General features: G+C 41.4%; 1 protein-coding gene across 3 annotated transcripts in view; it reads right to left on the bottom strand.

Moving 5' to 3' along the window:
- The window catches only part of xirp2a (xin actin binding repeat containing 2a), a 65,096-nt gene that overhangs the window by 26,387 nt on the left and 25,762 nt on the right, over nucleotides 1-12,947 (bottom strand). For 2 of the 3 annotated variants that reach the window (XM_088074125.1, XM_088074126.1), the window contains exon 3: nucleotides 9,385-9,496. In XM_088074125.1, the coding sequence (XP_087930251.1) occupies nucleotides 9,385-9,496 (112 nt within the window). Of the gene's footprint in view, nucleotides 1-1,443; nucleotides 1,659-9,384; nucleotides 9,497-12,947 lie in introns of those variants that run through there. The other variant, XM_042512875.2, reaches the window with a different exon arrangement.

Here is a 12,947-nt window from a genome sequence, read left to right as displayed (position 1 = left end):
TTAATTAGAATTTATAGCAAAACATCCTATTTCATAAACTCTTTTTAAAAGCAAAAATCCTAATTAGTAAAGTAACTAGAGCTGTCAAATAAATATCATGAAGTAAAAAGTACAATATTTCCCTCTGAAATGTGTGAAAAGTGAAAGTTTAAAGTAGCATAGACATAAAATACTTACGTCATGTAAATTTGTACTTAGGCACAGTTGCTGAGTAAATGTACTTAGTTACATTGCTGCATATATCAGAAAACCTTTCACAGGCTTACAATTGTAATGTGTCAATTTTTGCTTTTGATGGAGAGCATTTCAGACAGCTTAGGGCGTATTTGCCTCCCCGCTCGCTCTTCTGTTCTTCTTCTCTGAGTATTAGCTTCTTATCTGTTCAATGCCACAGCAGCAGCACGAATGACAGCACCGTGCGAGGGGTAATGGAAGTGAAAGAGGCCGGGTAAACTCAATGGTGAAGGCCGTGCTGCTGCCGGTATGCACCACTCTATGGCTAAATCGAGCCCAGCCAGGGGCGACTGACCTCGCTGTCACCGCTTCCTCGATGCGAAGCGATCAGAGGTGAGGTGCAGCACCGCCAGCTAGCTAGAGAGTGAGGAGGTGAAGGGTGGCACGGTGTGTAACAGACAACAGAGGACGAAGTGTCCAGGAAAGAGAGAAAAAGAACAATAGAGTAATTTGAGGGTGAAAGCGAAGGCGGCGCGGCTTTGTGGCTCAAAGCTAAATCAAGGCCCATAGATCTATGTCAAGCAGAGGCCGTCCCCTAATCACAGAGGTGTCACCCCCTCCTCTGCCCTCTCCGCAGAAAAGAAGCCTTAAGCAACCCAATTTTCTGTTCAGTACTTACTGACCAAAGCTTTTGGATGGTGAGGTTTGACAGGAGCGCCAAATCGAGCTACACTAATTGAAATGTCAGCCGTGGAGGGCGATTTCTTCCTTACCGACGAAAGCAAAACAGGCACAATAATTGAGCTGTCAAATCTATCAAAATAACTTCTTTACATGGGAGCTGGATTGCCCTGCGGTGCTTCCTTATGCGAGGCTAAGCACTTTGTCTCCGATTTGCTATGCTTTCAGAATATTCCAGATCAGATTGCTGCTGGTTATGTCTGGTGGAAGGAAACAGGAAGGGCCCATGCATGTTTTATGACAAAGCACAAATCCTAGAGGAATCCTGGAAACATACTGCAATATCACGTCTGGTTTCTTTATGGAGCTCCAACAAAACAGCCCCTGCACTTCATCTTATTTTACACTCACGTCTGCGCAGCCCGGGCACATCAAACCGATTCATTATCAGCTAAAATGTCATCTACCGCTTCCAATTTGTCTCCTTCCTCTTGTGCTTGGGTGGAAAATCCTTTAAAAAGAGCTGTGCTGACAGTGTTGATACAAGAGTCGGCCTTGAAATGCTGATAGTCCTCGTACGACGCTTACCTTCTTCAACTGTGTAGGTTGCTCTGCGCGTCAAACCACAATAGAATCCAACACAATAGAAACGGGCCTTGGATCTCCAGGAAATAAAATGGGCTTAGTCGCACAGCGTTAACCCGACACAGAAAGCCAATCCTGGGCAGACAGTGAGGCTTGGAGACCAGCTCCAGCAGTGCGCTCCACAGCTCAGTGAGGCCCCGGCGTCCAGCGACAGCTGATTTTATTTTAGAAGTCCCCTCTGTAAAAAATAGGAGTGACTTAGGGGGAGAGGGAAGGTGGATGTGGGTTGGCTTTTTTTAGGATCGAGGTACCCAACATGCCCTTAACCTTATGTCACAGGAGGCTTATGGACACAGACACAGCCGGGACACAGACACTTAGCACATCTTTCATTTACGCAGCGCAGAGCAGGAAGACACTTGGCATTTGAAATCACTGCTTGTTAGCATGGTAAATACCACGGCATTTCATGATTCAGCACACACAGAAGGGATTTCACACACACTGCGTCACAGTCATGCAAACACAACTTCAGTCAAACTTTGGGAAAGTGAGGAGGATTTTACTTATATGACTTATACTATGATATGTTCACAAAACAAAAAACAGGTATGACGCTGAGATTTTTAGGAAGCAGCTTATTTACTTTCGAGTTAGATGGTAATATTGTTACGGTGCCACTCATACGCTAAAAACAGAAGCCAGAAAGTGATTCGCCGAGTTTAGCATAGAGACTGCAAGCAAAGTCTGGCTCTGTCCATTGTCCAAGTCTGCGTCTCTACTTCAAATGTATTTTTTATCCTTATCTGCTTGACAGTAGTGCAAGGGAAATTTAGTAAATTATTTTTTAAAAATAGATATTACCAATTTTTTGTGATTTTAAAACACAGATTCATATTATCCTACTTTCCATGTCTAAGCATTTTTTTAAATTTTAACATTGATTTAAGACATTATAATGCCATTTAAGGCCTTATTTTTAGATGATAGAGGGATCCGCAGCAACCCTGGCTACCTTGTTTGATCAGAGGAGAGCAGAGGGGAAGCAGCGGGCATTATGTTTTTGCATGTTAATATGGCCAGCTGCCTTCCTCACACAGCCAACAGAAAATAAAATAAAAGGCAAAACATTTACATCACAAAACGCTAAAATTTCACCTCCTCTAAATGGATAGTGCTTTAAAATGTGATGCTAGAGCTCAATGAGTCAATTATCGGTTTATGGGTGTCAGGCTATCAAAAGCGAAATGAACCGAAATTGACATCACCGACACAAACTGTGACACCTCGAGTGGTTTTCCCACTCCTTTTAGGATATGCCTGTATGCTTGTGTATGTTTAGATGTTCATTCTTACCTTTTCTTTTTTTTTAGACATGTTAAAAATAAATTTCAATTTCAAAAATGCTGTCAAAACTTTTTTATTATAACTGCCTATGCAGCCTCTGTAATTACCGACCCAGAAAGAGGCAGAAAAGGACAGCAAGGAAACAAAAAAAACACTCAATTATGACCTCAAATCACCATGCTGATTAGCACATGACTGGTATTAAGACATAATAACTAACAGACATGGCAGATTCACGCAGGATTTAGATCCCAGATGACTCTGAATATTAGAAATTATAAGAGCTCCCCGGATAATACTAGTCCCGTGCGAATAGGGCTCGCTATACTTTTTCCTTCCATAGCTCTGCCTCTGTGTGTGTGTGTGTGTGTGTGTGTGCATTACAGATTCATGTGCACTGCATCACTTACACAAGTGTTGCCACTACAACAAGATCACTGCTTCTCTGACATGTTTTTTCCCAGAGAAACACTTTGATAGCGCGGCTCCTACACTAAGTTCAACGTGCTAAAAAGCTGCTGTTGTATAGGTCTGAGATACATGCTCGCCATGTCCCTCTTGAGTTAAATATTGCCGGTAAAAGCTGCTCAACCTCTTTTCAATGTCGTGAATGATTTAAAACATTCTGCCAAGCGGACTTGAGTGTACCTTTCTTTGAACCTTTTTTCAAAGGCAGCTCCTCAGATGGACGGCGAGGAACTGCAACCGGCACAAAGTGAGGAAATTCATCGCAGTGCCTGCTGGGCAGAGGCTCCAGAGAACTGAGCGAGAAACCTTTCCCGATTAAGACGTAATCAGTCTGAAGTTAAGTGGAAGATAGGAAACCAAATTGTTATCCTGTCTCTTTCTTCTCTCCCTCTGGGTATGTCTTTCTTGGACAGACGTTGCCCTAAAGCAGTGGCAAAGGTCCTTTTTTAAACAAGCGACCTTTGGTTCACTCTTTTAAAACTACATCCGTTTTGACAACACGAGAAAGACTATAACCCCCGCAGGAATCGTTCATGCCTTTTCTCTCCATATTATTTGCTGCGGTGATGACTGTTTACCGACCTCATATATGAAACACAGGGTGTTCTCCGGGAGCCCACCCTGGCACATTGACGAGAGAAAAGCGCGGTTATCGGGCTCGTGGAGAAGCTGCACTCTGCTGATAATCCCACTGAAATTGCACATGGATTTCCTGTTCCTAAAGTGGAAAATAAACACACTCCTGTAGAATACCTAATGAAGGGGTCTGACAATCTCCCCAAACTGAAGAGTGCACATTCAAGTGAGTTTCAAACTGAAAAAACTTGGAGAAAATAAAGCGCTACATACGATAAATATCTTTAATTTGTTAGAGTAGGCTGTCAATAAATAGATGAATTGTTCCGTGTTGTCTAAAGTGCTGTATCTGGATGTATTGATCAATACGAATGACTAACAGGGTATTTCACCTGTTACAGTTACAGTTACACGCACAGCAATATTCCTCTATTATTCCCATTATCACAATATTCTGAATTTGATGAGGGTCATATAAAGAGCATTTTTTTTAGAATATGAGTCTCAACAGGGGGTTTCTACTGCAGTTTGTGACACACGGCCTCTCATCCGTTTATGGTTCGCTCAGTATTTTGTGGACACGTAAACAAATCAACTCACGACAGCTGCTTTTAAACATTATGAAAGGCTTTTGGATACGTGCAAATATCACTCACCAACCTGTTAAAAACGGCAGAGGAAGGAAAGAGAGTCCAACAAGTCTGCCACTGGTAGGAAACTGTGAAAAAAACAACTATTTAATGAAAAACAGAAAAACAAAATGATCGGCGGCTCTAGCTGTTCTATTTTTCCACATTTTGACGTGATAAACGACTCATTAATCAGAGTATGCACAGCTGCATGTGAACGGGAGTGTTGGTTTTCATTAGACATGGAAACAGCTTTGTAAAAATATTTTCTTTTTCTGAATAAGGGCAAAAAATTGATTATTTTGCGCACGTAAACGTAATTAATGTCGAGTCAAAAGTCAGGATTGGGGGCTGAGAAGATGAGGGTTTAAGATATTACATTTCAGTGTCATGACATCATTGTAAATAATGATAAATCACCTATTCAGATATATATTCAGATAAATATTAATCTCCAATTTATTTTCACTCAATGTGAGCAAAGGTGTCAATAAAATATTAGTTTCTGGTGGAGAAGCAAATTTGCATCTTCACATTGCGAGTTCAACTTCAGTGAACTTTGACCAGCAAAGTTGTAGCCTTGACCAAGAACAAGGAGGTAAATGTCAAGGGGACATTGATTTTTTTTTTGCCACGTCTTACCAGCTTATACTGAATAATATTGCCATGAAAATACAAACTGCTCCACATAAAAGATGCAACCTAGCTGGCAGTGAGTCAGGAGACGGATAAGGAATGACAGAAATAAGAAAATGTACTAATAACACCATATTCTGCAGTACTTATTAGCAAGCCAGTTTTATATGTGTCACATCCAGCAGACAATAAGCTTTTTCACACAGATGGCGCCACAGAACCGCTACAGTCCCTTCTTCATGCCTCTTTTGCATTTTTACACAGAACCAAACAACAGCAGCATCATGCCTGCATCCCGGCATCCCACATCCAAAAGAGGCATAACGTAACAAAAAAACACACGTCGGCAGCACTTTATAAACAATAACAATGGCATAAAATGCCAATCACAATCATTAACTGTCTCTTTTACATGGCCGGTCGTCCTCTGTTCAGAGTGTTCAAACTAATGGTTAGTGTGACCGTACCCTAATGATGCTATCCAGTCTGAATGTACTTTTAAAATAAATTTGGTGGAGTTACATAAAGTATTCACAAAGGCTGCTTTTTCAAGGTACGAGGTAGATTTATTAATGGTCTTTTAAAAGTAGTATTAATTATTATTTTTAAATAGTTATCAGCAGCTTTAAACTTTAACACGAGAACAAGGAAAGGTAAGGGCGAAAAATACATGGGAGGAAATAATCTTTCACAGAAGGGAACTTCCCCTGAGATGGTTGGATGAGCGACCAATGTGCTCACTTCCTGCTAGTTATTAATCTTCGGAGGTGCTGGTAGGCGGATGGTTTGACTGTGGACAGAGTCGTGCCTGTTGCTTCTCCATTCTCCCAGTCTTGTTGCTGAGCAAAGCTAATCAGCTGTTGCCTGCTGCTCCATTTTTAGTGTACAGAAGGGTAACAATCTGCTCAGCTAACTCTAAAGGCCCTGACACACCAAGCCAACAGTCAGCTGTCGGTCAGCGTCACTGAGTACTGTTTGCTGCCCAAGTCTTTGCATTTCCTGATGGTTTGTGTCGTTGCTAAATAAGCTCTGTTTGTTCAAAAAGGATTATTTTCTTTATTTGCTTACTGGCCGACTAGCATCATAGCACACCGCTGTCTGCTGGTGTGGACGGTTATTCCCACTAATGCAGGAGCAGAACATATGTGCCGGAGGACCGTGGGTTGCATACTTTGTGGTGTGTTTATGTGCAATTTTTTGGCTGAAACACAACACGAGGCAATGCAGCAGTCGGCCTTCGTCACCGCTAGTTTTTATTATGTTGGTTTGGTGTGTCTGGGCCTTAAACAGGAAAGCCAACAGGGGCTTTTCCCAAAATGCTAAACTATTCCTTTAAAGCAGGACTATGTAACTTTTGCCGAAATTAAATTCTCCCTTCTATTCAAAAGAATTTTCTTAAGTCATGATACCGTGATTAGCACTGCTACAGTGTACTACCAATTGGACCACAAGTTCACCATATTTACTGTGACCATTTTTTTTTTATTGTGACCATTGTAACCATTATCATTTATCCACATCACATCTATCTAATGTTTGCTAACCAAAGCCAGCTTACATAAATTACCATAATAAAATAAGCCTACCTGCAAACTTGTGTGTGTATTTGAGCATTTTATTCCTCATTGTATCAACTTTTTCCATCTTGTCTTTTAAAAGTTTAAAAGATGAAATGCAGGTAACATAAAAGAGCAGAGCCAGTAAACAGAAATAATATGAATAATAATTGCTTGGATAAACAGACCATTAGTCAAGGTGAAAGCAAAGACATTGAGTGTAATTATGATAAAATGCACTCAGATTATGAGGATGTATTTGCTCTGCAAGGTTAAAAAACATTATGTTTAAATGTCAAGGATTTGAGAGAATAACCACATTAAGACACTAAGCCTCCACAGAGTGTAGACATTGTTTTGGTTCACCCGGAAGAACCATGTACCAACCTTACATTAATTCACATTATAGTCTCACCTCATTTTACAAACATCAATCATATATTAAGGGCTAATTTGTGTCTGATAATAGACACTGAGGCGATGAGATCTGAAACAGACAGGAAGAAAATCTTTGTTTTTCCTAAGGACAATAATATAAAGACATCATTATTTGGCAGACAAATCTGGGAGGAGATTAATTAAAACAAAAAAGTGTCTTTTGGCAGATCAAGCACCAATTGGCAGCATTTGCACACAAATTCTCCTGGGCCAAGTGTGTCTGACAAGTTAAACCAGACACAGACTAATAAAAATACACACACACACACACACAGCCGCTAAATAATAAAATAAAAAGGCATTCCTCCCACTATTGTCTGTTCCACGAAGGCAGCCACAGTTTCATGGAGGTGATTCTGGCGACGTTATACAAGAGGAAGCAAGTAAACAAGGAGGCTGTTTAGAAAGAGCAGCAGCGCGGAGATTTAGAGGTGAGCTTTGCATCTGCTTAAAGCACAGTTATTTACACGTTGTGGCTTTACAGAGAACAGCTCCTGTAGGCCCTCCTGTCATCTGACCTGGCAGATTATGTCCCGTTGTCACTGACAACTTGACAGCGAAGACAAAAGCCGTCGCTCAGTCAGGGCAGCAGGATTGTCAAGAAGCTCCAATTTTAGACACGACACAGAGATTTAGAGACTCGCAGGGCGACGATGCCTGACTGATCTCAGGTGGAGATGGAGAGGCTCTCAGGCTGCGTGTGTGAATATATTGAGTGCGAGCATGCATGGTTAAGTTTATGAGAGTGTGTGTGTGTGTTTAACACCTCGATACCACTTTGAGGCCTGTCAACGCCTCCATCGCTTTAGATTCTTGCTCTCCACAATCACCACCTCTCGTTGTTTTTTTAATTTCCATTTGCGTTGCCGTGACGTGTAAAGACGATTATATTGCCGAGACGTAGAAGAGAAAACGGAGTACAAAATAAAGACGATGGGTTATAACATTAAAGCAGCGATGCCAAATATTTACATAGTAATAATGGATCACATGAATATTTGTATGTGAAAGGTGTCGCTCAAAGTAACAAACCCACAGATAATTATCACCGAACTGCAGCTCCCCTCAGCTTTACAGAGCTCTTTTTTGTGTCTCTAAAGCTCAATGTTTTAATCTTACAGCCTACAACTTTTTGTTTTGGTTCAGTCTCACCGCCCTCAGTTTAAAGGCTTAAGAGCCAGATATTTTCTCAGAAACTGAGATCAAAAACAGACCTGAAAGAGAGTGAGTATTGAACAAACATTCATAGAAACTCCAAAATAAATGCTCACGTTGCTCTGTGACTGCTGGTTGCACAAACTGGCAACTCTATGATATTAACATATTTGTCATAGCAACTTAAAAGGTGATAATATGTCAAATTTTGCATTTATAACCTGTTTCTGCTGCACCCCGAGTGCCCCAAAAAACAGCCTGCGCTCCCTCTAAGGGGGCCTTAAAATGCCGCTTGATCTCAGCATCAAATACAGAAGCACAATGCACCCTTTAGCTTCTGTTTTAGACGCACCAGCCTTCAAAACAACTTCAACATAAACACACCCGTGTCATTATAAACGCTCATTTATCCTCCCTTTACACACACAAATAGAAATGTTCATTTAAAGCATGTTAACCATCGCAGCCCACATACAACGCTTCCTTCACAACAACAAGACAGACGACAACGGTGGAGGAGGTGTGACAACGCTCCTTTTAATGGAGGCAGTGTTCCTACAGTTGAACTATACCACACTGTCTTGTCATTGAGAGCATGTTACAATGCCAAAATTAAGCATCGCCCTTTAAATGGTTTAATCCACAAAAGTAACACCGACTTCATGATCAACATGTGATACCTGAGAGGCCTGTGTGTTAGACCTGCTCTCTATGTTTTGCACAGTTAAAAAAAACCTTGCACTGTAAGCTCCATCTGTGTGTACACCGCTATCAGCGTCTTTGGAAAACTAACTGGAGTTAGCCACCACGGCGCCACTATCACAGTAATGGAAGCTGTATCTAGCGAGCCCCCAGCTTCCCATTAAAAACCTGCCAGGGAGGCAGCCTTATCTAGCAATGAACAATCTAGTTTTCAAAAGCTGCTTTCTGCCAAATGTTTATCTCATAGAACAAATGGGACGCCGCGTTGCATTAAGCATGCGGCAGCCTCGCTTGTTTGTTTGACAGACTAACCATGATGCAATCAGAGAGCTCGGCCCGCTGTCATATGTTATAGCACATCTGATGCTGCGTCAAAGCTCTCTGAAACTTTTTAACTCTGCTTTTACAAATGCAATTTCCAAATGGGAAGTACTCACAAAGAGTGGCGTCCTGAGGTGAGGCCATGGTGTGATGTGTTGATGGGTCAGCCTGGGTGAAACTGCCGGACTTCACTCTTTTGGACGCGGAGGTGTGGACGGTTGCGACTTCCTGGTTGAGAGAAAGAGAGAGAGAGCTATCAGCGAAAACACCTGTGCTTTTCTCAACGGGGAGATGGAGAAGCTGACGTTACGGGTCATCAAAAGCATCTGGCTGTGCTCAAATCACCCGCACACACACGGATATAGACACACGTGTGCACACACACCCTCTCACACGCAGACAAACACAAGATAAACATGCTTCCACACATACCTGAATGAAAATGATACAGTTAAGCGTCTAGTGACATTTAAGCTCCAGTGAAACTCTGTTGCTGTCGTCTGAGCTGCACACACACACACACACCCCCTCACACACACACACATCTGTGAGTGTAAAGAGAGGCGACCTTGAAACACAATGTGAACGGTAAGCATTGACTGGAAAGTTAGTGCAAACAGCACTTGGTTGAATTTTAATAGAGCCACTCTAGCAGTAACTAAAGGTGTTTTCACGGGCTTCTATTGATAAAAGGTACAACATTGGTAAATGGCATGTCCTTGGTGCATACAGGCTTGTTTTTCCCCTGGAAGCATTTTGTCAGCCGCCGCAACACGCCTATTCAGTTGCAAATCATCCCCGCGGGGAACAAACACACCTGTGTCTCCGTGTAGGTGTGTGTGTGGTGTGTGTGTGGGCGTGTGTGTCTTTGCATATGAGCGGGTGTGTATTTCATTTGCAAATCAAATGTATTCCCAGTAGCGGTTTTTCGACAGCGTCTTGCCTGGCGTCAACGCGGAGTGACAACCACACACGCAATAACTCCACACACGGCGTAAACACGTGACACACACACACACATATGCACACACACAAACACACAAGCCGGTATCTGTCTAGTTTGGTCTCCTTCTCTCTGAAGAAGGTGTCAACCATAATTTCTGAAATGCTCTAAAGGACAAAACATCGTCCTCAAAAAATCCTATTTAGCAAATCCCCGAAAGACATGCATGGTCATTTGCATACTTTCCTACAGTAGCTTATTTTACACACACACACACACGCAAACACACAGAGTATGGCAAAACAGGGATGTAAACATAATCTCTCCCTTTCTGTCACTGTCATTTTCTCTCCCTCTTCCTGGAGTAGCTCTCACATCGAATGAAGCTCAAATGAGCGAGCTGCGAGGAGAAAAAGCACACGGTCCAAACCGGCTGCTAACCACAGCTCCCCAGTGCTCTGTGTTTGACTGCTGATATTAAACAGAGTATTTTGTCTACAACGGGGTGTTACTTTGCTCGGGGGATGTTTAAGTGCGCGAGCGGTGAGGACGTTTTACAGGCCGGTGTGTGAAAATGTGTGTGCGTGAGTTTGTAGTGGCTCAAGTTCATTACAGCCGGTTTAAAAAAGTGAACATCACTGAACGAAAGCCATTAAAGGGATTCAAACATTTCTCTCTCTTTGGTTGTCTGATGGGCTCGTTTACACTTCACTTAAAGCCCAAAGTCGGGGGTGAGGTATGCATCTAGTGCATGTGTTGTGTGGGTGGGAACACATTTTGTGATTTTCTCTGTACATCGACGGACATATTTCAGCTGCATCGCAGCAGATGGAAGAACTCTGAGTCTCATTGAAAAATTCACATGAGGGACTGTAAGAACTGTATATCATAACAGAAGAAGGCGAGAAAAAGGGAAACACGGTATTTGAGCCCGTGCCTCTACATCTTTTGTGTCTAAAACTAAGAGGACATGCTTTTAACCCTTTAACAGGAATCAAACTGCACAGTTGACACTCTTTGCGACCCATTTTCCAATTGCATTTTTTTTTATACGATGCATTTTAGTATTTTCATCAGGCTGTAATTCTATCAAATACTATTTTTGTTACTCTCGAATGTTGTTACTAATTGTTTTATTTGACCATATGCTTTATACAGATTTTTTTTTCTAGATTCATAGTTATCTGTATCGATTTTTTTGTTTATTAATTTGTATATGTTTATCGTATGAAATCTTATTTTCAGATTTTTATTAAACTGTATTGACTTTTGCACTTCTTATCCTGGGAAAATGTTTTTTTCTTAATAAATTGATGCGGTTAGTTAACATATTCTACGGGCAATAACGTTTTTTATTTTTTGCAAAAGCATTTCTTCGCGTGACTGTTCAAGGGTTAATTATGCATAACTGTAAGCCTTAGTTAAATGTAAATCAAGTTACATTAAGATTTAACCCTCTGTATAGTTGTCATGAACAGGTAAATTTGAGCATTTTAACATGGCGGTCTATGGGGGTTAACCCTCTCAAACCTCAAGTGACCATTGAAATAACTGCAGTTTTTTAGCACTTCAACACAACTGATTTCATAATTACTTTAATCTACACCACATTTGAGACGTCAGCATACAATTTGAGATCACAATTCACTGTCATTAGAAATATAACAAACGAGTTTCTGGACAGAGCTCATGAGGACGAAGCAAATATATAGACCACTGTGTCATCTCCATAACAAGCACACAGATCATGTTTACCTATAATATTGCAATAATACTTAACAACTGAACATGTTTTTCAAAAACATATTAAGTTGAATATTTTTATAAAGATATTCATGTGTTTTTGGGGTTTTCTGGGGTTTTTTTTTTTTGTTATTTTGAACAGAGGAGGCCATACAAAGGCAATTTTCCAGAGCCAAATAAAAAAAACAGCCAGTCTGCCAGGAGAGACTGATAATGTGCAGTAATTCTGCTGACAAAAACCAATGAACCTCTTTACAAAGCTGGTCAAGGGCACACAGGGAGCTTTCGGAGAGCACAGTCCTTGGCTTAAGGAAACAGCATCAGCTGCAGTGCCTTCCAACAGGATAGTGTATAATTCTCAGATGCATATTACAGAGAGATACAGCACATTAACATCATGGAGTAGCAAGCCTGAGTTTGAATATAATAACAGACATAAGGAAAGGGATTGGCTTTTGCTGAATCTGTTATCTGGGAGCTTTCTGTTCAGATTTTTAAAAGCAGGAACTGATCCGTGATCAGTATCACATCAGTCAATTCTAAAGACATCACATTCCTGATTGTACCGTCTCTAAAAAGACAACATTTTGACTAAAGCACGCTGTTTGTTGTATAATTTCACCCATCAGACATGAGGACCGCAGTTATCCATTTTATGAAATACAATAACCGGATGAACAGCAGCAGTGTCACAGCCCAGTGTGTCGTGCAACCATCACAGAGTGCTATCTAGCTTTGACTCCCTGCCATATGTTGTGTTTGGCGCGGACTGCCACAGAGGAAAGAGGAAGAGGCAGGGGGGGTAGAGGTAGTGGTGGTGGGGGGTTGTCTCTCTGTTTCCCCTGCAGACTGACAGAGTTAATAAGGGACAGTGCTTGGTGAAATCTGTCTAAACGTTGCTGGCCTGTCACGAGAGATAATCCATGTGAATAAAAAAAAAAAAAATCACTGGATCCTCTTAAAAGAAGCTCAGCTAATGAAATCAATGCTGGC

Source organism: Plectropomus leopardus, chromosome 24 (assembly GCF_026936395.1).
Source record: "Plectropomus leopardus strain MGB_pleo_1.0 chromosome 24, ASM2693639v1, whole genome shotgun sequence".
Taxonomy (NCBI): Eukaryota; Metazoa; Chordata; class Actinopteri; order Perciformes; family Serranidae; genus Plectropomus; species Plectropomus leopardus.
Note: the sequence above shows the minus strand (reverse complement) of the source record. Positions and strands in the feature narration are given on the sequence as shown.